Raw genomic sequence first — 24,382 nt, 5'->3', positions numbered from 1 at the left:
CTATAAGAGATAGAGATATAATTTTATTTCGACATCACTTAATGTTTGCACGCAGATCAAGTTTATTTCAAAGTTTTGCCACGCCTACTTCAGCCCCCGCTAATCGATAAAAATAGAATGACAAGCGTAGAGCTTTGAATTTTGGTAAATACAATAATAACTATAGTCTTTAAAATTCCTGAAAATTTGGTTGCGATCAGATAACAATTTTAGAAGATATTTGACTTTGACTGACAACCTGGTATATTTTGGTATACGGTATATACCGATATATAGTATATTTTAAATACTATTCTAAATCAATATACTAAAAATATCCGTTGGTAAATTTTTTAATTTGTTTGTGGTATATTAATTTGGTCAATTTTAAATTAAATACCGCACTATTTTGCTTTTATTCACAATAAGTAGTGGCTATATCAGTTTCTTTTATTTAAATTGGATGTGAAATTGTGGTACACATAATAAGCCACTTACTGAGGCCTTTAAGTCAAATCCAATCAACTGCAACAATTTCTATTAGGAACTTTTGCTAATTTCCTTTCGACCTTCGTCAGGTATCCAACTACTTCACGCTGCCGCTGCGCACGCAAGCCGCCTTCGATCCGAATGTGAAGAACTTTCCCATTGGCATGCAGGACACGGTGTTTGGCGAGCAGGCGTGCCTGCAAGGACATCTTGGTGGCGTGCTGCTCGCTGAGCCAACGACCAGCCTGAAGACCATCTTCGATGCGGGCATGAACTTTAGCTCCATTTTCTCGCAGGACAACGATCTGCTCGAGCTGAACTCCCGCTTCGTCTTCTGCTATGCACCAGGAGCCGTTTGGCATGGCGGTTGCCAGGACTTGATACCAGGTGGCAGGTATCCGGGACGCATTAGCGCCGAGCACCGGAAGACTGTCAAGATGCAGGACACCATCAACAGCATTGGTGGCATCAATGCCATACTCCCAATGCTGCATCGGTTGGTCAAGGAGCAAAGCGAAGCGGACGTGTCCATTGGCAGTGTAAGCGAAGAGTCGGCAACAACGCCAACGGCAACATCGTTGAAAACGCCCACGGCGGAGGAGTTCAACGACTGGGAAATGCTCTCGTCGAACTCGTACACCGAATGGAAGATGATCCAGCATCCGTTGGCCAGTCTGTTGTGTCTGCTGCGCTATTTGACCCACGAGAATGACAACAATCAGCAGCAGTTGCTGAGTAGCGAATGCTTGGCCATCATTGGCACAATGCTGCAGCGTTGTCCGTCGCCGCTTTTCGATGTGAATGCGCTGATGGCGACGCATTTGCTGATGGAGTCGCTGCAGGCACAAAAATCCACAGCTGCCGCCGACAATCAGCAGCAACAACTGCTGCTGGAGGCGCTCTATGCGCACATTGTCTTTGACTTTGCCATCTGGTCGCGTCTGCAGTTCCAGATCACACTCGGTCATGCGCAGTATTTGAGTGCAATGATCAAGAATGATCGCAAATACTTCCGGCGTCGCTATGGCATTCAGTTTGTGCTGGATGTGGTGCGACAATACTACAGCACACCGGATAACATTTGCAGCGATGATGCAAAAACTATACGCAGCACATTGTTTGGCATTGTGCGTTTTTATCTGCAAAAGGATGTGAACATCAAGGAGGTGAACGCAATGGTCGCGTTTCTGGCATCGGTGCGTCAGGAGCTGGTGCTGATCGAGTTCCTCGAGATGATGACGCTGTATGTGCGTGGCAAGAACTGCAAGGATCAGATGGTGTTGCTGCTGCACGAACCGCAGACTGCGAATCTCGTCTACAACTTTTTCGTGGACAAAAGCTACAGCAGCGAGGTGCAAGAGGCGGCTATCAGAGTGAGTAACAACTACATTTTAAACTCTTTTTCAGAGTCTGATTTCAACTTTCTTCTCTGCAGTTCCTTAGCGGTTTGCTGGCCACTTCGCGTGTGCATCAGAAGTACAAGCAAGTGCTGCGCCTCTACGATCAGAGCAGCGAGCAGAGCATGTTTCCCGGTTTCTTCTCCTTCATCACGCCCATGTCGCTCAGCTCGACGATACTCTTTCATCTGGTTGACGAAATGCTTGGCGCACAGCCAGACTATGGCGGCCTCATGTTTCTCGTTTATCACGTGAGCAGCTGCGATCTTCAAGTCAAGCTGGAGATTGCCAAGCGTCTGTTGCAAACGACGTTCGTCAAGCAGCAATCGACGCTGCACATTGCTCGCCAGACGGGTTGGCAGGAGTCGATTGCCCGTCTGCTTATACGCAAACATATCACAAGCGTGCCACCGGACGAGGAACGACGTCGCAGCTTTGGCATCAATATGGATGTGCTGCTCGAGGATAATTCGAGTTTCTTGGCCCAGGCCGACTTGATTACATTCTCGGATCAGGAGATTGGACTTGCGCAGCTGCAGCAGCAACAGGCGCAATCCCAGGAGGAGCACAGCGACAGTGGACTCATACTCAATGAGATTCAAGCGAGCGTCTCGGAAGCTGCCACCGTCATTGAAAGCGAGATTAAGGGTGAGTTGGAATTGCAAATGCTTTGGCCATTTATTTACTTTACTCTTGCAGAATTGGCCGAGTCTGTGTCTGGTGCCGTTGTGGAGAATGTGAGCAGCGTATTTTCGGTGCTGCGTCAGACAACGCACGACATTCAGGACACCTTTGAGTCCCTCACGCTGGGCAGCTCTACGGACACCACGGATAGCGTGCCATCGGCGGCGTCGCTGCAGCGTGATGAGTCCCTGAGCTCTGACAGCTCCACGCAATCACCACATGGACCAACCAAGAAGAGCGATTCCCTCGAGGTGGGTTTTTCTATATTTGACTGTCCAAAAGAAGAATCGCCATAATAATTTAGTGACAACTCATCTTGAGTAGATAAAGAAATATTTCATAGAATGATAATCAATTTTCATTTCTTATTACAGAGCACCACGGCCTTTGATTTTGTAGCCGATGGCGATGTGGACACCGAGGAGCAGCTGGTTTATCTCGTCTCAAATACGTTGTTCAATGTTTTCTGGCGCGGCATTGGCAACGATCATCCGCAATGCTGGCAGGAGCGTGGCCAGGTTCTGGGCTGCATTAATCTGCTGGCGTTGAACAATGAGCTGATTACATCGCATCTTTCGTTGCGTCTGCGCATCCTTGAAATGGCTGTGCAGGCATCGCTCTTTGACCTCTCCGAGCATGGCAGTCAAACGCTCATCAATCAAGAGGTAAACCAACGTTATTATTATTTTAAAAGTTAATATTATTGGACTCTTCTCTCTTCAACTTACTAGAATGCTTCTCACATTCTGCGCATGGTTTACGAGCTGGTTGTGTTGGGCTCCAACGAGGATGAGTCCAAGAAGTGCTCCACTAAGCTGTTGGATGGTGTGCTCGCGCTGCTCGATGCACTCATGATATTTCAGCAGGGCTCATCGGACGATTGGTCCGATATGATACGCTTGTGTCTGGGACTCTTGCTCAAGTGCTCGCATCATCCCAATCCGGGTATTGTGGCCATGGCCACCGCTAAATTGCATGCCATACTCCAAAGTCGATCCACTGAGGATCCAGCTGAGCTATCCTATCTGCTCTACAGCATCAATCGTGCTCTGGACAATGCCATAGAGGGTGAGCAAAGAACACTTGCATTTGTTGATAGATTAATTTGATTTTAAATTACTTTCTGTCCACTTGCAGTTGGCAATCCAGAGGAGTATTCGTTCCTTATGCCTGTGATGAAGGCATTGTTGGAGAAATGCAGATCAGCATTTAATTTGGACACTACTTTGCCCGATCTGCCATCCACTTCGAGCGGACCAGTTTTCTTCAATGATTTTCAAATGTACAGCACCAGCAAAAAGTGGCGCAACTTTATGGAACGCATGGTGAGTGTGAAGTTATTTTACTAACTGTAAGATTGGACTCTTATTCTTCCCCTTGGTACTTGTCAGTATTCAGAATTGTGGGGGCAACAGTTGAAAAATTTTATGAAACACATGAAAAGTGCGAATTACTTAAGAAGTGCGAATTATTAGAATATAAAAAAGTATAATTCAGCTGCAAAGTATAGTAAGAACTACAATCGAATATTATTTAAAACTTGAAGAGTTGTTTAACAACTTTTTTTTTTGCCAAATGAATAGCTCACCTAGCAGCCGTATAACAAAAATGTTATAACAAAAAAGAATACAAGTATATAATTCTTTTATAGGACAGCTTATATGGAGATTACTGACTGCTACAAAACTTTCTCGTTGCTTCTTTGAGAGTCAAGGAATAAATTTGTTAGGCAAGAGTTCATATAAAAAGCTTAATAATTGTGTCCAATTTATTTAGGATATTACGCACAAAAGCTGAGTTCCACAAAACTTGCTTGTAGCTTCTCATAAACTTCTCCAACAAATTGTCATTAGCGATGGTTTAGTCAAGAAATTATGTAGTTGGGCAGGAATTCATATAAATAATTAAGACTCTGTTGCATGTTATGGATAGTCCAATTTATTTTCTTAGTCTTACAATCTAAGCTCAGTTAACAAAGTCTTTCGGAGTCGTTTATTGCTCTGCATCGCATCCTTGACGTTTTCCTCTCTGCTGATCATGATATTGATGTTATTCTATATATACTATATGTGATGTAGATTCTAATCTAATATAGTTTGTGATTTTTTGGCAAGTTCTGACGCAACGCACTGAGCTTGCGTTCCATTTCGCGATCGGTTTGCGGACTCTTGAAGAGCGTCGTATCGAAGACGCCTTTGGTGGTTCGTTTCAGCGTCGGATTCCGCTCCGTGCCCGGCTGCAAGGCCAAAGTGGCGCCCACCCCACGACTCTGAACGGGTCGTGTGGGTCGCGTGCCACGCCCAAATTGTCGATAGGTGGGCGGTGCAATTGTGCCATCGTAGTAGCTCTGTGAGCGGGACTTTTGTATGGTCACCGCCGTCGAAGGCGTCTCCGAGTTGCCATCGACAGTGCTCGCAGTCCGTTGATGATAGCGCGAGGTGCCTCGACTTCTACTCCGACTGCTGCTGCTGTTCGATTGTGTAGGAGTCGGTGGTGTGCTGGTGATGATGGTGGGTATAAAGGCGCCATTCGATGTGCTTCGCATGCGCATTGGACTCCAAGGCGCTGGTGTTGTTGTTGTGCTTGTGGCCGCCGCATAGTGACGCTGCTTTTGCTCCACGTAACGTGAACCGTAGGCAGCTGTGTCCAAGTCGGTGCCTCGCACCTGCACATGACTGTCGGCATCGTACGCTTCCTGCAACTCAGGCACATCCAGCGTGTGTTTCTTAGAGATCACTGCGGATGAGGGACGTCGCTTGCGTTTCCGACTCTTCTGAGTAGTGCCTGAAGCATGTGCATCCGAGGGAGGCAAAGCATTCGATCCGGGGTCTTGCAGTATCGGCGGATAGGATTCTTGCTCCTCTTTGTTCGATGCCTCGAAGGGTATCGGATCGTAGATGGGCACCTCGTAGCTGGACTTGGGAAAATCAAAGCTAGGGAATTTGTGATGCGGATTCAAGGGTAACTCCTCGGAGGGCAATGCATAGTTCTCGCTGGGATACTGCTGTGCCGTGGGATGCAACTCCACATTGGTGTAGCTGGTGGGCACTTGTGCATCCGGCGGTCCATAGCTGCTGGGTGGCTCAGCCGGCTGCTGTTGTTGATGATGATGTTGCTGTGGTGGCGTGTACGGCGATGGGGCAGCTGGCGGCGGTTCGGCAAAGTGGCCATCGTGGGACGACGACGCTGGTGGTGGTTGATACGACGGCTGGTTGGGCTGATATGAAGTGCTGATTTCATAGGCAGGCGGCGAGTAGGAAATCTCATAGTTGGGCGAGGCGCGTGGCGGTTCCGCAAAGTTCTGATGGTAGCCGGTGTTCGGAATCTTTTGCTCGTAGATGGAGTAGGAGTCTGGCGGAGGTGGTGGACCTGGCTGTGAGTAGCTGGGCACATGAGCGGGCGCTGAGGGCACACCATAGCGTGTGGAGGGCGGCGCAGGAGGAGCTGCATCTGCCGGTGGTCCGTATTGTTGTGGGATATAAGTGTCCGGTGTCTCGTAGCTGTTGGTCTCATAACTGAGACTGGGAATTGGATCGGAATTGTGACTGGGACTGTAGCTGGAGCTGGAACTATGACCGGAACTGTAACTGGAACCAGAACTGTGACTGGGTCCTGAACTATAACCGGAATTGGAACTGGAGCTGTGTCCTGAACTGTAGCTGGAACTGGGACTATGACTGGAACCTGAACTGTAGCTGGAACTGGGACTATGTCCTGAACTATAGCCGGAATTGGAGCTGTGACTGGATCCTGAACTGTACCCGGAACTATGGCTAGGTCCTGAACTGTAACCAGAACTAGAGCTGTGACTGTGACTCGGTCCTGAACTGTAGCTAGGTCCTGATCCACCGCTGTAGCTAGGAATCGAGCTGTAATGACTGTGACTCTGTTGTGGAGGCACGCCGTATTTCTGATGCGGCGTGTGCTCGTCCGATCCCAGCGCAGGAGACTCGTCGCCAGGAAAACTGTACTCCAGACTGGGGAATTTGTGTGCGCCATAGAGATCGTTGTCCTCCTGCTCGTGACTGTAGAGATTTAGATCCATGGACTGTGCCTCGTAGCTGGAGGCAGGTATGTGAAAATCTGCGCCATCGAATTTCAAATGCTGAAAGTCCTCAATGGAAAAGCTTGGCTCTTCCAGATGCGATGGATACGAAGAGGACGCGGGCTTGTAGTAACTTACGGGCGGATGGCCAGGTGGTCCATGGGAATGCGATGGTCCAGGCGGATAACTAGGTGGTCCATACTTGCCCTTCACACGACGTCGCTGCTTGTTGCGCTTAGGCGGCTGTCGTCGATAGCGTATCAGTTGCTCTGCTTTCGGCAGTAATGAACTGCTGGAGTTGTGGTTAGCAATCAAAGGTGTCTGGAGCGTCTGCTGAGCGTCTGTGACATTGACCTTTGATCCGACGGCAGTCAGCGCCAGGGGCAAGAGTGTTAGCTAAAAGAAAGGTCAGACACAATAAGTTAATCGTTTTAAAAAGACAGTTTCATACTTTCTCCGCAAAAAACAGTTTGGTAACATTATTTGGTTTGTCTTTTTGGTAGTTGGCAACCTTTGACTTTCGGCAGCCTCAACTATTGCTCATATTGTTGCTGGGATTGTGGATTGTGGTTACTAAAGTGATTGCACAGTCTTCCGCGAACACGTAACTAGCCTGCCTGCCTCTCCAGCTCACCCCTTAATTGCCAGGCATGCAACAACGCTCGCCACGCTGCTGCCACACGCAACTCCAACAACAGCAGCAATTGATTGGCAAATGGAGTAGGCAAACGGGAAGCAGTAGGAGGGGAGCGGGGAGAAGGGAACCATGCATTGAACCTGATCGTCGTCACCAATTCAGGTTCACTGTGCATCGCAATCCGTTTTGCTGCCTACACAATGAATGGATGGATGCGATGTATGATACATTGCTTTATTGCATTACTTTGCAGCAGCTCTCTCGCTCACACACTTCCTCACTCTTTTGTTAATTTCTTCAAAAACGTCTCTTTGTTAGTCCTCTCTTGAGTTAGACAAACCAAACTTTGAAGATGATTCATTGCTGTTCTTTGAATGATAATATTCATATGCTTTATCCAAAATATTGCGTCTATTATATAGATGTATATAGCTAGGAACTATGTTTCCTAATCCTAATGAGTAACACGAAAAATACTTAAGTATTTCTATATTGAAATTTTCAATACTAAAGAAAGAAATTACTTTTGAATAATTTCTATTTCTTCAGTTAAACCATCAATTTCTTCAAATTCGTATATTTCAGATGCACTTTTCTTCGCTCGAAGAATAGTAACTTTATTTTTTTATTGCTTATTAAAATTTTAGGTACTTTAAAATTTATTAGCTTTGGAGGTTTGTTTTAGGTTCTTCTTCAATTTGTGAGAATTATCTTCAAATTAATCAAGAAACAACCCACTTAACTTTTTAAAAATTTCACTGTACTTCATCTTTCCTAACTCAACTTGTTGTATAGAATATTGTAGGTTGACTCTACGATTAATAAGGCTTAACTCTCACTAACTTGTTTATCTTTTTTTAGTATAACCAAATAGTTGACATTAATAATTTTCATATTTGTTCAAACTATAATACACTATAATAGATTGTTGCCTTAGTTCGGTTTCTATCATATTTGCAATAAATATGAATAGGAATTGTCTTTGTAAATCCTTGCACCTTCATCACTATCAATTAATTAGCCACTTCTTGGTATTAAGCACTTGGCATCACACTTACAAAACAAACACTTAACCACAAAAGTTTGCACATTGTGGAACGTTCAAGAAATGCGTATCGATCTCAAAGTCAAAGTCTTTCAAGGCATCCAATAATCAAAACAGCAACAACTTTCATTGGGGCTACGCCTTGCAGTAGATTCCAGAGTGTAATCTGTAGAGAGTCGACTGAAGACTAAAGACTGCAAATTGCAGATTGCTGAGTGTAAACTGTAAACTCTTTGGCGAACACTTTAAACGATATTATGGGGAGTCTCACTGAACGGTTAAGCGCGCCACCCGGTCACGTCTCGTTGGACTTTCTTTCGGCAACTGAGCGTGCTCCAAGAAAGTGGTCTGGTTTTGTTGAAGAGGCGACGTTGCCAGTTGCCAGCGGCAGCAGCAACAGCAATAGAAGAAGCAGCAGCAGTAGCTGGAACCAGTCGAATGACAAAGCGTTGCCATTAAAGCACCCACCGGTCCGGTGCAGCACCACAACACCAACATCAGCTATCATCAGCAACACCTGGAACAATCATATGCCCTCCAGGTGTCTATGTCTATGTCTGTGTTGCCAGCAGGCAGATTATGTAAAGAATGCCCAAATGCGGATGTCTCTCTCTGTCTTTGGGTTTTTGGCCTAAGACAACAGCAACAATAGCAACTACAACTATAAATAACCACAAGCAAAACAATACGAATTAAAACAATAACAAAATGTTAGATTCGTAAATCGCACAAGATCAAGTTAAACTTGTTTCGCTTCCAAAATGCATTCGAGATGCATTCGCACGACTGAGCAACGCTTCCTCAGCTCAACTTCAAGCTGAAGCTCAAGACTCGCATCCAGCTCGCATTTCGATCTTGAGTTCGCATCTCGATCTGCATCTGTGCATCCACATTGAACTTGAACCTGAGCGGACGTGACGTTTCCAACTTCGTCCCACAGTTCAAATATTGCATTCGATTTGTAAAGCGAGCAATCGAAAGTGAAAACAAATCGAAACTAAAGCGTAGTTGTGGCTAGAAGCACAAATACCCTGGACTTCAAAAAACTTGCTATTATTATAGATCAAATGATCTTGAATTTCTAGATCTATACTTCAAACTAAATATACACAAATGATTAAAACGCTTTCGATGGAAAGTGAATAGTCAAAGCTTACTTTCAAAAAAAAAAAAATTAAGTTATTCTTTGTCTTATAAACCCTCTTATAAATACTTTATATGTATATATTTTTATAAGATATTTGTTTATTTTTTATTTTACTCGATTATGATATGCCCACAAAATCAAATAGAAGTACGCAATATTTGTCGTTCCACTGGATTTTTCAGATCTGTGCAGAAAATTTCGTCGACTCGCATTTCTGCCTAAGTGGAAAGCAGCTCGCAATTTCTTTTATGGGCGAAAGTTGCATACATAACTCTTGTTTGTTTTTTAATGAGTAAACTCATGTTTTATTTTATGCACCCCCAAGGGCGTTGGGGAACTGCAGCTGTTCTGATTATTTCTGCACTAATTAGCATAGAGATGACCTTTGTAATGTGAAGTGAAAGACATGTACTTAAAGCGTATATGTAATCCCTTCGATGTTATTGAAATCTTAGATTGCAAAAAAGAGTTGTACATAATAAATTATATATAGAAAATGTATAAACAATGGAAAATTGTCTGGAATTAAGTGAAAAAGAGTAAATGATAATTTTGAATTGAAAATTTTCAAATAATCAGTATTTCCAAGTTTATAAAAAAATTAAGGTTGAAAACAAAAGTCGTGTGTACTCACCTCCAGCTATTTGGAGCGTATGTAGGAGTTGCAGGAGTTGACTAAAAAAGTTCATATGAATTTATATTTAGATTTTAAAAGTCTTTAAATAAATTGTATTTTCAAGTTTATAAAATTAAAAACAAATTTAAAAGGAACGCCATTTTCCATAAAAATGTATTCTAAAAATATACCAAAAATACTAAGGTTTACTAAATAATATATTTGGTACATTGATATAGTACTACATTCAAAATATACCACAGAGTACAAAATATACCGAGTTTTCAACCAAACCAATTAAGTCCCCTCAGCAGCAACCGTTTTTTGACATACGAAATTGTGTCTTAAGACAATTCTTCCATTTTTATCTGATTGCAATCAAACTAGAAGTACTGTAGTTTTTATTGTATGTGCAAACCATGACGACTCTAGCTTCCAAATTGTAATTTAATAATAATAATTACTCTCTAACCAAAAGTCACTCCACAAACTAATATTATAATCGTTATCCTATCCTTCCTTCTTGGGAAGTAGAATTATAATCGTTAGCCTATCCTCCCTCATCGGAAATTAGAAACTACAGGGTATATTAGACTGGCAATAAGTGCGTGATTAGCTGTCATATTAAACAAACTTATGATGTGCGATTTGGCGTGCTCTTACTTTATATCTAATAATTATAGCAATATAGTAATGTACAAAAATAAATGTGTGTTTTTTTGTTCAGGTGAAGCCGCTTTACGATCGTTACCAGCGCGACATTGAGCTGCATCTGTGGGAGCCCATCAATCGCTTTTGGGCTGAATGCTATGAGGCATGCAAGGCGGCGTCGAAGCAACGCGCCAGCTTTCAGGCCACAAATCGTCGGGTGTTCCAGCAGAAGATCTATATGCCCTGGAAGGTGCGACAGGTGGAGGAGATGCAACGACTGCAGACGGCGGCAATGCAGCACAAGACCAGCGATAATCATATACGGAAGAAATGGAAGACCGCCAAGCGTTTCTTATACGGCCCTAGGGGTCCCTGGTATACTGGGTAAGTGAATCGAATCCACAACTATTTTCCCCCGTACCCCAAACTTTGAGTGAGCATTATTATGAAACCACACAAAATTCAGCATTTTAATTAAGGCGACAATTGCAATCGGGCGTGCGGCCAACGTAAATGATTACATATGACGCGACACTCGAGTCGAGTCGCTGCTTGCTTCGTAGACAGTTAATCACCTTCAAACGCAGTCACATATCTGCCTCAAAGATATATATATTAAAAGATATATTATATGTTGTGCTGTGCTGTGAGGTGATGTGATGTGATGCGATGTTTCTTGTGAGTGTGTGGGGACAGGTAACAAAGCTCTGCTGCCACGCTGTTTTGTGTTCATTTCACTGTAAAATGCTAACAAATGCACTCATTAATGTTTCCCTCTCGCTCGATCTCTCTCACTCACTCTCTCTCTCTCCCTCTCTTTCTGTTCGTTGCGTGTGTGGCTGCCACAGCGAGACATCTCTCAGTTGGCGGCAACAATGGGCTCAAATTGAATTTAATATACTGATAACTATAAACAGCTTCTGCCAAAAATATCAATTTCATCAAATGCCAATTTCACTTTTCATCATTTTTTGACACAGACTGAAGACTGAGAAAAATACGCCGCCTAGTTGATAATGCCCTTAGGGTTTTGAAGACCCCCCACTAGTTCTTTATTAGAATCGATTGTTTGCTGTTAATTTAGCTATTAATATTTTCCCAACATACTTTCTTTGCTGTTTATATGCAGCGGAAAGTTTTTGCATGAAATTAATTATTAGCTGATTCGGAAATAATCTTCCTTGGATATCTCAATTATATAATTATTTAATCGGATCAATATTTTTTTGCTAATGCGACCACATAAGAGATTATTATTAACACTCTTCATTTCAGATTTCGTTAATACACAGTTATAAAATATACATATGTACATATATACTGAAATCTTAAGATGATATCGAAACCATCTTAATCGATAATGTATAAAGGGTTTTTTAAAGTATCACAGGAACATAAGTTTTCTCAACTTTTAGAATATTTAAAGTAGTAATGAGATTTCAGCCTTTTAAAATCGTAGCAAACTATGTTAGGGTCAATACTAATACTAAATAGTTAATTGAATACCGAATTTAGGAAAAGTTTAGATTTGTATATGGTATACAAAAAAGTCTATAATTCCTGAAAACTTCGAAATCACCTTCTTTTGAAGCTTTTCAAAACTTATCATACCTCATTTTGTAAGCTTTACAGGGCACTACAACTTTGTCAAATCCAAATTAGTTTTGCTTTCATTGTTGTTTTGTATTTCTGTGTGTTTTCTTCAGTATTTTGTTTGTTTTTTTTTTATTGGATCTTTAATGGGTTTCGGCCCATTGTAAATGCTGTGAATTGTTTAAAGCTTTCGCTTGATGTTGGGGCGCCTCATCAGTTGGCGGTGCGATTAAAATTACGATTTAATTTTATTAAATCATCAAAATGAATTTGTATTTATGCAACCAACAACCAACCGCCGACAAATGTAACAAACAAACAAATGTGCCTAACAGCATATTAGATGAGCTGCAGTCGAGTCAGTCAATTATTCAGTGCAATAAGTGAATGCATAACCTGATTCACACCAAAAAAAAAAAAACACCCTGCAAGATATCTTTCTCAATTCAACGCCGCATAACTTTGGCCAATAGCCAATTATTAAGTGGCAATCACTTGGCCAAAAGTCTACGCATATTACGCATACTATATGAATACTGGGCGTGGGACCTTGTTCAACTGCATTAACATATTGCATTTGCATTGGCGGTCAAAGCTATCGATCGTGCTTTAGAGATAGTGCGTGGTCTCTGCTAATGTTCTAAGGTCGAACCATTCACGAGCCAAAAAAAACTAGTTCGAATCTAGTTCTAGTTCGCATTGACAATGAAACGAGTTAATGAACTTTCTACTTGAAATCGAACTTGTCATATATCGATAAATTTTAAGTAGCAAGTTAATGGAACTTGCTGCCAATTATCGAATTTGAATTGCTTAATTTATATATTTTGAATGTTAAACTACATAACTTGTATTCTTTATGGAGATTATAGTTTATTTTCTTTATCGCGGTCGAAACAGCCTTAAGATTAAAAAGACAAGAAATATACATGAAAGGCGTCGAATATGAGTGTAGATGGATTCGTCGAATGTGGTGCAGGGAACGCGATGGGAAGGGGAAGGAACTTCCCCCCCACAACATTCCTAGCGCACACGACGATTAAATTCATATATACATGTAGAGTTATCGATAAATCGCTTTCATTTCAACTAATACTACAACTATCGACTATCGATAGGCCAAGCTTCGCCTGGCCAATTGGAGGAGAAGTTTCTGCGATGTGTCCGTTATGGGGCAAGAGGTCGGCAACGTTATTGTTGTTGGTTGTTCTTCAGTAATTCAGCGGATGATGACTTAGTGGTAGGCCAGTGGTGAGTAAGCGGGCGCCAGTGGAGAATAGGCGGGTGCCAAAGCCGGAGCGTGGTAGGCGGGAGCCAGAGCGGGGGCGTGGTAGGCGGACAGGGCTGGCAGAGCGGGCAGCTTGGCCACAACCGGAGCGTGCAACAGTGGAGCCGGAGCCAGCACCTTGGCAACGGGGGCAACAGCCTTAACCACAGCACCCTCGCGACGGACCACAGCATTGAAGCCATGGACAGGATCGGCGGTGTACTCCACAATGCGACGAGTGCCGTCGGCCTCGATGAGCGAGTAGGCGCCCTGGACAACATCGCCGCTGCGTGTCTCCTGCTGGCTCTTCACATCACCAGTAGAACCATCCTGCAACAAGGAGAGTGAGGAGATCGATTAATGATCAATAATTGATGCCGCTTCGTTGAGGTTACTTACATGCACATCGTAGCTGTAGCTGTACTGAGGATTGGGATCGTATGGCTCGGGAGCAGCCACCTTGGCAACAGCCACCTTGGCCAATGCGGGATAAACGGGCGCCGCCAACTTGGGGTAGACGGGTGCGGCAAGCGAAGGATATGCCGGCAGAGCGGGCAAGGCGAGACCAGGTCCTGGCACAACGACAGCGCTGCTCAGAGCCAGCAAAGCGCTCAAGACGATTAACAACTGTTGGGCCATTGTTGCGGAGATTTTGGTTTTTTGGAGATTTTGTGCTGCTGCTTGGCTGACAAATGAACTCAGTCTGTGGTTCTGAAGCTCAGCGACAATTGCTTTTTATAGGCAAACCCAAAAGCCAAACTCAAAGCTAAAGCTAACTCTCGAGCCCAAGCCCCCGAAAAATTCGTCTAACCAAAATCTGCCTGTAAAAATATTTATGCAAAAAAATAGAAAAATCGCAAAACAACAGCAGCAGCAGCCGACAACAATAACAACAACAACAACAGCAACTAAAAAGTGCGCATGCGTGTGGAGTGCAAAGATTGCAACTGCAACTGCAGCAGCAGCACCAACAAATGAAAATAATTCATTTTTATACCCGGCAGACATAAGGGAGGCATGGTGTTATAACTTAATGGCTAGCGAGAATGTACTTGGAAGTCAAAAAAGTCTTCAACCTGTAGAAGTATTTTAAATTAACCTAAAAAAAAAGAGCGTACACAAGAAGCGGAATCTAAGAGAAAAGAAATTTAAGAAAATATTTCGGATATATCTTCGAAAGTTTTGGGAAATACCACTTAAAATGTTAGGGGCATATTTTAAAAAGTTAAAGGATTGGATAAAGTAAAAATAAAATGGTATAAAGCTAAAAATGTTGGGGAGTATTCTTGAATAGTTAAAAGTTCGGATAGGGTGAACAATAAAAGGTATGAAGCTAGTTCTGAACATATCCCAATCACAGCCAGTTAATCTCACTTGTTTGTATGCACTTAAGATGAGTAACGGGTATCTCACAGTCGGGTCCACTAGACCCTGTAACTATCTTAGTTGCACGTTGCGTTGCGTTGCCCCTGGCAATAGCTGTGGGAGGAGAGGAAATGCGGTGATACGGGGGGCGACACTTGTCTGGGGCGAGACATAAAAGCAGCTTATAGGCCTACGAGAATGGCACGCATGTTGCTCTGGCGGCCTCCCAGGCGAGTGGACGACGACGACGACGACGTCGACATCGAAGTGGACGTCGACTGGCAACATATGGAGCATTGAGCATGGAGCTTGGACATGTTGCAAGGCAGGCGGTCGGGCGGATCACATTCGATCGTGACAAAAAAGTTCAATTCGAAAGCGATTTTTGGGGCCGGCATCAGCAGTGCGAGCGAGAGAGCACCACAGTCTGTGCGTAGACAAGCGAGAGAGACAAAGAGCGATATATGCTGGGGCACGCACCCAAGTTGCCCCAGCATCAGTTTTGTTGAAAGGTGTGTGCGTTTTGCAGCCTTCGAAACTGGCACAAAGCAGCGGCGCGCCCAAAGCAAACACTAGCTCTCCATCTCTCTCTTCCCTCCACTTCCATCTCTCTCTCGATGGCTTGCACTATGTCGGTGTTCTCAGTCCCCTCCCCAGACTGGCCGACTCCTCGGTGGCTGTAACTGCCACTGCAACATTGTTTTCTTGTTACCCTTGTCGAATTTGGGGATATCAAACATTTTATGTCGCTTGATATACCTCAACTCATGTCCTGACATCCATTCTGACTGGTTTTTGTTCCGAGAATTCTCGAAGAATTACAGCTTTCCTTTTGAAATTTAGTATAGATCTATATATGTTGAAATCGGTTATATGATTAAATATCTTAGAATAAATATATTCACTTGTAACGAAATAATAATTTAACGCTTTTTAGTTTTAAAAACTTCTATCTCAATGCTTAGTATCTAAAGATACTGTTATTACTTGTATAATAACAGATCTCTCAGATGTTCAGATGTTCTTTTATAAGGGCTTCGCTGACTAGATTTTGTTCTAAGAATTCTTGAAGTGTTATAGCTTTCCTTATGAAATTTAGTATAGATCTATCGGTTATAAGAGTTATTATCTTAGAATAAATATATTAACCAGTAACGAAACAATAATTTAACGCTTTTTAGTTTTAAAAACTTCTATCTCAATGCTTACTATCTAAGGATACTGTTATTATAAAAACAGATCACTCAGATGTTCTTTTATAAGGGTATTTAGACTTCGCATTGCTGTTGCACTTTCTTTGTTTGGGTTTTCATATTTTGTATTGGGTCTTTTATTTTTATTGCCATTGGGACAATTTTGCCCATTATCACTAATTTTGAACGCCTTGTACGCCTTGTTAGGCGTCGCTGCCGGCGTCTACGTCGACGTCAGCGTCAACGAAGACAGCGTCGGTGCCGACGCTAACGGTAACGCCAACGCCAACGCAGCTACAAACGCTGACGTAGAGACATGCGCCGTTTGCGTAATCAAAAATTGTATCGCGTGGAGTACTTTCAATTAAGCTATTGAATAATTCGAGTGCGTGCTGCGAGTGGCGAGTGAATGTTGCAGCCTATTGCAGTCACTTGAGATGGGGGAGAGTGTTCTTTGATATGGGAACAGGGAATTTACTAAGGAAAAGTGGGAGAGGGTAAATGATATTTTGACTTATTAGGGGGAGAGACTTAAGGATTAGAGTTAGATCTTCTATTAGGAGTTCAACATAAGAAGCTTGTCCTTCAACTTATTCTATTAAGTAGATCCTCCGTTGGGATACAAGTTATTCTGCAGTTTTACAGTTCTTTAGCAATAGTGTACCTTCGCCCCTTTTATGAATTGAAATAAAAAAATAACCAATAATTCAGAATCTACAATCCTAGATCCTAGTCCTAGTCGTCCTACTCCCTCACAATTAAAAACCTAGTGATGGTTTAGCACCTAGTTAATATTTGAAGCTTCATCATAAAACTAACAATTGTTGACCGGGAATATCTCTGACATTAAATCGGACTACATCGAATTAGTGAGCTTCAGGAAATATGGGAAAACTTAAGAAATACTTTAATACTATAACCTAATTAGTGAAATTAAAGTGTTGCCCAAATAAATGTGAAAATCATCACAATTTATTTGAGACTGTTAATAACCCAGCAAAGGAACGGACCAGCTCCTCAGTTAGATCCGCAAAGCGATACAGATCTCCCGTCGATTGCTAAGTCAGAGCTAAAACCCAAGACCATTTGTCAGCGCAATACGAGTATAATTCGCAAGTTGCTCGATTCACAATCCATAATCCATAACCAGGTGTCCGGCAATTAGGTGTGCGTCGTGCTTGTTCTCTTTGGCTAACTGGATTTATTAACTGATTTATGAGTGTGGTTAGATCTACAGAACAGACAATAACTTATCTACAGGCTAAGATCAACTCTGGGTGTGTTGAGTGTACTTTACATGGCAGCTGTTTGCTGCTCTAGCCCAGGAATGGACGGGCAGCCACTACTGGAGCAGCAACTGGAGCTGCAACTGGGACTGGAACTGGGCCACGTTGCACCACAGCATTGAAGCCATTGATGGGATCCGCAGTGTAGAAGACGGTACGCAATGATCCATCGGCATCGACCACAGAGTAGGAGCCCTTGACAACATCGCCATCCCTCACCTCCTGCTGGCTCTTGCTATCGCCGGTGATTGCATCCTGCACATTATAGGCGTAGGCATACTGAGGATGTGGATCAATCTCGGTATTGATGGGAACAGCAGGCAACAAGGCACTTTCGACGATGGCGAAGAGAGCACAGCTCACGATAATGCACTGTAGTAGAGTTTGGGTTAATCCTTGTGGTTGTTTTTTATCCTTATCTTTTTTGTGTTGTAACTTACCTTGAATAGGGCCATGTTTAAGCTTGGATTAGATGGATGGATACTGTTGGAACGCTGTCACTTTCTGAACTGTCTCTAGCTGCGTTGGCGACCGGGTTTTAAACGCTTTTCCCATCGCCCAGCATTGTCGTGGTCATGTGCATTGTGGCAACCGCTGGCCAAACCTGGCCAAGTGTGAGCCAATGCCTGACGTAAGCTGCACTTCCAGTCGACACCCAAAATTTCCTCAACGAACGTGCCAACAATTCCCCTTTTACGTTTGCACAATTCTGCGCAGCCCCTTTTCTCTTCCTAATGTTATGACAATCATAACTTGAAATGTGGCACGTGAGGCGCATTAATTGCTTCCCATTTCGGCGCGTCTTGAGGTTGAGGTTGAACCTTCCTCAACATTGTGTTGGCATTATGACTAATCGCCTAACCTTGACAGCGCAAAAGGTGTCCAAAGGTGTCAACTAGGGACAAGATTTGTTCAATCTGTAACTTTTGAGGGGAAGTCAGAGTTAAAAAGAATCCTACTTTTCTCTCAATCCTAAAAAATGTCTAATTTTGTGATTTGATTGAGATTTGTTTTTTTGCTAATTATTAATGCAGTGTGTTAATCCAACCGATATTTAACGAAATTATATAATAGATTATATAAATTTGTCAAGCAATGAAACGTCCTCTAAATTGAATAGGAATAGGTTTTTTCCTAGGAACATTTGTTAAACATAAAGCGTTAGAAAACTCCTTCACCATATTTGTTGATTGTTTTTAGGGTCATCTGTAACAAAAATAATTCTTAGTTTCACAGTATCTCTTTTACATTTTTAATTATTGTGATATTCTTTCTCATTTTACTAGATTGTTTTAATCGTAGCAGAAATGCATTACTATGATCACAAGATCCTTTCAGATCTTTCTGTACTCAATTGAAAATAAAAAAGTTTGTGTGTTTTTTTGTACCGAAACTTTTATTCAGTAGATGCAGATAAGTAATCACTAGATAAATGGCCGTTAGCCGTCCCCCAAAATCCCCTAGAAAACGGTAACCCTAAGAGCTAAATTTAGGTTGTCCGGGATAGGAATGATGCGGAGATACGGCAATCGATTGACAGAGCAGCACGCACGTTGTGTTTCGGGTTTTTGTTTTTAGATAGCATATTTAGAACTAGAACTATTCAACAATGATCCTGATCGCATTGTCCAGGATTGGTGGTTGTCGTTTGATATGGTAGAGTCCAGTGAACGCAGCCTACGTAGTCTAGTAGTGTCCACCATAGCCAGAGGCGGCGTACGCGGGTGCAGCATAAGCTGGCGCAGCGTAACCAATCTTGGTGATAGCCGGCACCGCCAGCTTGGTGATTGTGGGCACTGCAGCCACAGCCAACGCTGGCTTAGCAATAGCAACAGCAGCGACGCCCTTCTTCTCGACAACGGCGTTGAAGCCGTTGATCTTGTCGGCGGTGTAGGTCACCTTGCGAATGGTGCCATCGGGTTCGGCCAGCGAGTAGCTGCCATGGACGACGCCGTTGACGAGTGTCTCCTCCTGTTGCTTGGAGTCGCCGGTGTGGTGATCGGTGACGCCATACGAGAAGCTGTACTGTGGATTGGGATCGTAGGGCTCAGCCACGGCGACCTTGGCCACAGCCAAAGCGGGGGCAGCCAGGATCTTGGGTGCCGCATACGAGATAGCGGGAGCGGCCAGGATCTTGGGTGCCGCATACGAGATGGCGGGAGCAGCGATCAGCGAAGGACCATAGGGATCGATGGGAACTGCCAACGCCACGGAGAGCGTCAAACCCAATAGGCACACAGTCTGCAAGTAACGATCGGTTGGTTGATCCTAGTTCGAAGTCGTTTGGCGAGGTAAACTTACCTGGACGAACATTGCAAAGGATGTGTGTGGCTTGGATGTGGAGACTGGAGAGATGGATGCTGTGTGTGTGTCTGCACTGCAAGAACTCAACTCGACTGTGAGATGCATTTTCCGCGAGTTCTTCAGTTTTATATTCGTGTTGCCAGCGCGCAACAGCGAATCAAAGCGCTAACCATTTGTGGCAGAGTTCCCCCGCACTTGCCACTTGCCACTTTGCTGGTTGCCAGTTGGCAGTTGGCAGTTGCCACTCTCCCGCTTTTGGACAGGCTAATGGCAAGTGACAATTGCTCGTATCAAGTTGAGATCTTGAGATCTCCAATACGATCGAATCCGATCTTTGCTCAGCTGAGGTGGTGCGATGCACATGCTCGCATCTCGTGCGTTTCTCTGCTCTGTGCTGTGATCTGTGCTCCTAGTGCAATTTCATGTCTTGTCTCGCACATTTCGTCATTCGCATTTGCTGCTCGTTTTTCTCAATGGAATACTCGTCGACTCGTTTTACTTCTCAAAAACACACACAAAAAGCGATTTCAATTCAAAACCAGATCTCGGCCAATTCTCAGGTTCTCCAAAACGTTAGGCAGGCAGTTTTTTTTGCGTTTGTCTTTTACTGTTTTGCCGTCTGATGTAATTTCGAGTCACTTGGCCGTTAGCCAGTTGCTGGGCAGGCTCAGCAAAATGAAAACGAGACCAAAAATTCAAAAGCACCCCGCTCCCCTTGAGAGCTAACTGACTGACTGGCAATGGCTTCGAGCAACTGCTGATCGACCATTCGACTCGTTTAATTAGAAATCGAAAATGGAAGCAATTGATCGCAAGGGGGCGGATGGACACACAACACACAGGCGTTGGCGGAAAGGGAGTGTCACAGAGACAAAGCAATTACGCACTGGCGCTACTCGCACTCGCACACTCGGATTCGTATTCGCTTCGACACGCACAGACATGTTGAGACACGCACACGCATGCATGCCACTTCGAGTACAACAAGTATCGCAGCAATGCAGTCCAAAGCGATTTGACCTTGCCACAATTGCCAACAAATGGACTTGGCCACCTCGCGTATAGTCCAAGCAATCTTTAATTACGCACCTTGTCATCGACAACGCCGTAAACACCTTTTCCCAGCATCTAAAAGTGTTTTACGTCTTTTTCGTAGAGGAAATCTGTTTTGGGAAAGGAAGAGATTGTTGTTGGATGTCATTTAAGGTATTTGATATCAAGGTTTTCAAGCAAAAGGAAGAGATTAAAAGTGTGTGTAGTAAATTAGAAGCGGTAATATATTTAAATGAGTATATAATAATATAATAAAATTACCAAAAGTTGTTCAAGGAATCCTATTGGATGCAATGGTTGAGGTATAGAAGAAGGAGGAACCTAGGTATTAAAGGAACATTTATTTTCTATCAACCTAAAAGGTTTGTAGAAGGAATTCGACTATTCAATTATAGTTAAGTTTTATTTTAAGCTATTTTATTCTACTAAAACTTATTCAAGGATTAAATTTGTAATTCAATGGATGATATTGCCTTAGGTATTTGAAATTGGATAACTGTTTCATAGTGTAAACACTTTAATCCCGTTTGCACTTTAATGTAAACAACCTTACACCCAAATATATAATACACTCCTTCCTTCTAAGACAATCCCTAAAAACACTTCAAAACTATTTTTCAAACTTTGTTGTTAAACAATTTAAAAGCCTTATACACTGCTATAAAAGAACTGCAACTAATAATATTATCAGAGTTAATTGTTTCGTAACCTGAGTGCAATTGGCAATTATTGCAATTTATGGACTACAAATTTGACAAGTAAAAGTCTGTAGAACTCGTAGAACCAAGCAAGCCGAGTCGAAGTCTCAGACTCCGCATTGCGATTTGCCAATTATGGAATCTTGAATCTAGTTTGTGACTTTTGCCAAAAAAGCATTGCAAGCAAACAGTTTGCCGTGGATCAGCGTCAATTAAGTCAATTTCCGGTGACAACCGTTAACTGAACTCGCATGGTGCGCCAAGTGTACTGTGCCTCTGTCTCTGAGTTTTTGAATCCGAGTTTCAGTTTTGTGTTTCAGTTTCAATTTGCCAAGTCTCTGCCAAGTGACTCTCCCAGACTTGCGCGTTCGTTGGCAACGAGTCGCAAGGTCGTTCCCCGTGCAGCAATTGGCAAAAAAGTCACGCACTTAGCGTAACTTACAGCTCCGAGCATTGCGGTCAAAATCAGGTCAAATCTGCACTGGTAGCCCACTGTAAATTAGGTCGAATAGATCGTATAGTCTACACGGAGCTTCTGTGGTGGCACCTTGACAACCAATCGAAACCAGTTTACTGCGCCACACGTAGGAGAAACCCTCCAATCATTTGAGTTTTGTCGTGTACTCCCTTTGCATTTCTAATTGCAACTTTCGTCGCTGTGTCAGCCACCCAAACAGTTTGATCGATCAATCGAGTACGACTTATTGAATTTGAATTACATTTGCTTAGTAAATGGAAACCGTTTAGTAAGATAATTAATTAAAATCTTGTAATAAAATAAGGTGTTTTTTATGGTTTATGGTTTATTATTTGTATAAATACAAATTTCACATCGATTGATAAACGACTTTTAAAATTGTACATCTTATTTTGCAATGTCTTTAAATATCTTATCTGCTATATGACCTTTGCATTAATTTAACTTTTAAGTCAGCATTGAAGAAACCAATCAATTTTTTGTATAAATTGTTTCGATGCATTTCTTTACACCCAAGTATCAAATAGAACAGAAATGCTTTGATCTAAGATAGATAAGTCGATTCCCTTTTATCCAATTCTTTACTCGATAATTGCAGTAACTAACGATCTGTCGCACATTTCGGAAGTTCCTCAAGCAGTACATTAATTTTAGTTTCATAACGTAGTTCATTAGCTCATAAACTTGACTTTTTGGTATGTGATCTGATACGATCTTTAAGTATATATTTTATTTTTTTGTTATTTTGGGTATTTAGGTATTTTGGTCTCTCGTAGTTAAAGTTTCGCGTGTGTTTTTGTGGTTGTAAAAGAAAATTAAAGTATTGCCATTGAATGGAACCTGCATGACAATTACCACACAAAGCCCAACAAATCGCATTCACTTTCGTAGCCATGGAGCATCGAAAACGTTTTGCTTGCAGCTTGCTCTGTGGATTCCAATTCGGATTCGAATTCGGAGCAGGGCCCCCAAAAACCAAAGTGGCAGCCAAGCTGAGAGCGAACTAAAAATTGAAAACGCTTTTTGGAATTGACAACAGAAAATGCGTCGTCTACGTGCTGCGAATTTGGATCATAGGCAGACACAGCCAAATGCGATGACTAGACGAGGGATGGGTGGGGTTGGCTACCGGTTGGGTTGATGGTACACGGTTGGGTGGATGTGTGTGGTTGTCTTCGTGTGTGAGGTTCGTACGCAGCTGATTACCGCATGCAAATTTCGCGAATGAATCTGCCTTCTGAATGGTTTTGTGTATAAAAAGCGTCGCGGTTTTGGTAACAGTATGTCAGTTCATTTTTGATAACCGACGGTGACAATCAAAACTCCCCCCCAAGCCTAACAATGAATCCTTTGACGGTAAGTCACAAAGTCACCTCAACTGCTCGGATCGATTGCATTTAACTAATCCAATGACAACGTTACAGGTTGTTGCAGTCCTCTCCTCGATGGCGCTTTCGGCTCAGGGCCATTTGGCCGCAGCTCCTCTGGCTGCCGCTCCTCTGGCAGCTGCTGCTCCACTGGCTGCTGCTGCTCCCTTGGCGGCTGCTCCCTACTTTGCCCAGCCTGCCTTTGCTGCGCCTCTGCGTTATGCCGCACCAGCTGCCTACTCGGCACCTCTTGGCTTCGCCGCTCCAGCACCCTACACCGCTCCTCTGGCCTACTCAGCTCCCTTAGTGGCTAAGACCTTCGCTGCTGCTCCAGTTGCTGCTCCTCTGGCTTACTCCGCTCCCTTGGTGGCTAAGACTTTCGCTGCTGCTCCAGTTGCTGCTCCTCTGGCTTACTCCGCTCCCTTGGTGGCCAAGACCTTTGCTGCTGCTCCCGTGGCTGCTCCTCTTGCTGCCCCAGTTGCTGCTCCTCTGGCTGCTCCAGTTGCTCCCGTGTTTGCCAAGACCGTCGCCGCTCCCCTGGCTGCTCCAGTTGCCCCCATTGCTCCCGTTGCCGCTGAGGTCGTCGATGCCCACCCACAGTACACCTATGCCTACGATGTCCAGGACACTCTCACCGGTGACTCAAAGACCCAGGAGGAGACCCGCGATGGCGATGTGGTGCGCGGCAGCTACTCGTTGATTGAGGCCGATGGCTCTCGTCGTATTGTCAGCTACTATGCCGATTCCATCAACGGTTTCAATGCCGTCGTCCAGAAGGATGTGCCAGTCGCTGCTGTCGCTCCAGTTGCTCCCGTTGCACCCGTCGCCAAGTTGACATCGTTCGCTGCCCCAGCTCCAGTGGTTGCTGCTGCCCCCGCGCCAGTGCTTGCCAAGACCCTTGCCGCTCCCATCGTTGTCTAAATGCGGATAAGGAGACTGGACTAAGGATGTTCATTTGTACATATTCGATTAATCATTGTCGTGCTATAAAATAACTTTCATCGCAATCCAAATTAAAGAAAATTTTTCAAAAACAAATTTTGTGATTTTTATAAACTGCTCACAAGGGTTTTCTCCTCAAATTGTCT

At 43.5% G+C, this 24,382-nt stretch overlaps 6 protein-coding genes across 8 annotated transcripts in view; 2 read left to right on the top strand and 4 right to left on the bottom strand.

Annotated features, from left to right (window-relative positions):
- Positions 1-24,382, top strand: part of LOC133842726 (neurobeachin-like protein 1) — a 37,500-nt gene that overhangs the window by 3,802 nt on the left and 9,316 nt on the right. For both annotated transcript variants that reach the window (XM_062275933.1, XM_062275934.1), the window contains 7 exons: positions 558-1,841; positions 1,904-2,513; positions 2,565-2,800; positions 2,924-3,214; positions 3,281-3,617; positions 3,687-3,874; positions 10,767-11,074. In XM_062275933.1, the coding sequence (XP_062131917.1) occupies positions 558-1,841; positions 1,904-2,513; positions 2,565-2,800; positions 2,924-3,214; positions 3,281-3,617; positions 3,687-3,874; positions 10,767-11,074 (3,254 nt within the window). The remainder of the gene's footprint in view (positions 1-557; positions 1,842-1,903; positions 2,514-2,564; positions 2,801-2,923; positions 3,215-3,280; positions 3,618-3,686; positions 3,875-10,766; positions 11,075-24,382) is intronic.
- Positions 4,462-8,609, bottom strand: LOC133842727 (uncharacterized). Of its 2 annotated transcripts, XM_062275936.1 has the most exons (3): positions 8,290-8,609; positions 6,360-6,990; positions 4,462-6,197 (listed from the first exon to the last, which is right to left on the bottom strand). In XM_062275936.1, exons 1-3 carry the CDS (start codon positions 8,320-8,322, stop codon positions 4,636-4,638), a joined length of 2,226 nt encoding a protein of 741 aa, XP_062131920.1. In that variant the 5' UTR covers positions 8,323-8,609; the 3' UTR covers positions 4,462-4,635. The 2 variants fall into 2 exon arrangements, with proteins under 2 accessions (XP_062131920.1, XP_062131919.1); XM_062275935.1 differs by having other exon boundaries at positions 4,463-6,990; positions 8,290-8,608.
- LOC133842735 (larval cuticle protein A2B) lies at positions 13,152-14,274 on the bottom strand. Its single transcript, XM_062275947.1, has 2 exons — positions 13,950-14,274; positions 13,152-13,880 (listed from the first exon to the last, which is right to left on the bottom strand). The coding sequence occupies exons 1-2, from the start codon at positions 14,187-14,189 to the stop codon at positions 13,518-13,520; spliced, it is 603 nt and encodes a 200-aa protein (XP_062131931.1). The 5' UTR covers positions 14,190-14,274; the 3' UTR covers positions 13,152-13,517.
- Positions 17,052-18,183, bottom strand: LOC133842736 (cuticle protein 19.8). The gene is made up of 2 exons (XM_062275948.1): positions 17,835-18,183; positions 17,052-17,766 (listed from the first exon to the last, which is right to left on the bottom strand). The coding sequence occupies exons 1-2, from the start codon at positions 17,847-17,849 to the stop codon at positions 17,425-17,427; spliced, it is 357 nt and encodes a 118-aa protein (XP_062131932.1). The 5' UTR covers positions 17,850-18,183; the 3' UTR covers positions 17,052-17,424.
- LOC133843691 (cuticle protein 21) lies at positions 18,777-20,177 on the bottom strand. The gene is made up of 2 exons (XM_062277341.1): positions 19,696-20,177; positions 18,777-19,635 (listed from the first exon to the last, which is right to left on the bottom strand). The coding sequence occupies exons 1-2, from the start codon at positions 19,801-19,803 to the stop codon at positions 19,081-19,083; spliced, it is 663 nt and encodes a 220-aa protein (XP_062133325.1). The 5' UTR covers positions 19,804-20,177; the 3' UTR covers positions 18,777-19,080.
- LOC133843690 (cuticle protein 21) lies at positions 23,134-24,324 on the top strand. Its single transcript, XM_062277340.1, has 2 exons — positions 23,134-23,283; positions 23,352-24,324. Exons 1-2 carry the CDS (start codon positions 23,269-23,271, stop codon positions 24,213-24,215), a joined length of 879 nt encoding a protein of 292 aa, XP_062133324.1. The 5' UTR covers positions 23,134-23,268; the 3' UTR covers positions 24,216-24,324.

Source organism: Drosophila sulfurigaster, chromosome 3, assembly GCF_023558435.1.
Source record: "Drosophila sulfurigaster albostrigata strain 15112-1811.04 chromosome 3, ASM2355843v2, whole genome shotgun sequence".
Classification (NCBI taxonomy): domain Eukaryota; kingdom Metazoa; phylum Arthropoda; class Insecta; order Diptera; family Drosophilidae; genus Drosophila; species Drosophila sulfurigaster.
Note: the sequence above shows the minus strand (reverse complement) of the source record. Positions and strands in the feature narration are given on the sequence as shown.

Bases quoted from the DNA above. Each gene is read 5' to 3' on its own strand.
- LOC133842727 (XM_062275935.1), bottom strand. From the start codon at position 8,322: ATGTGCAAACTTTTGTGGTTAAGTGTTTGTTTT. The intron at 6,991-8,289 runs GTAAGTGTGATG...CCTTTCTTTTAG, and splicing joins TGTGGTTAAGTGTTTGTTTT to CTAACACTCTTGCCCCTGGC.
- LOC133842735 (XM_062275947.1), bottom strand. From the start codon at position 14,189: ATGGCCCAACAGTTGTTAATCGTCTTGAGCGCTTTGCTGGCTCTGAGC. The intron at 13,881-13,949 runs GTAAGTAACCTC...TCCTTGTTGCAG, and splicing joins GCTACAGCTACGATGTGCAT to GATGGTTCTACTGGTGATGT.
- LOC133843691 (XM_062277341.1), bottom strand. From the start codon at position 19,803: ATGCATCTCACAGTCGAGTTGAGTTCTTGCAGTGCAGACACACACACA. The intron at 19,636-19,695 runs GTAAGTTTACCT...CGTTACTTGCAG, and splicing joins CCTTTGCAATGTTCGTCCAG to ACTGTGTGCCTATTGGGTTT.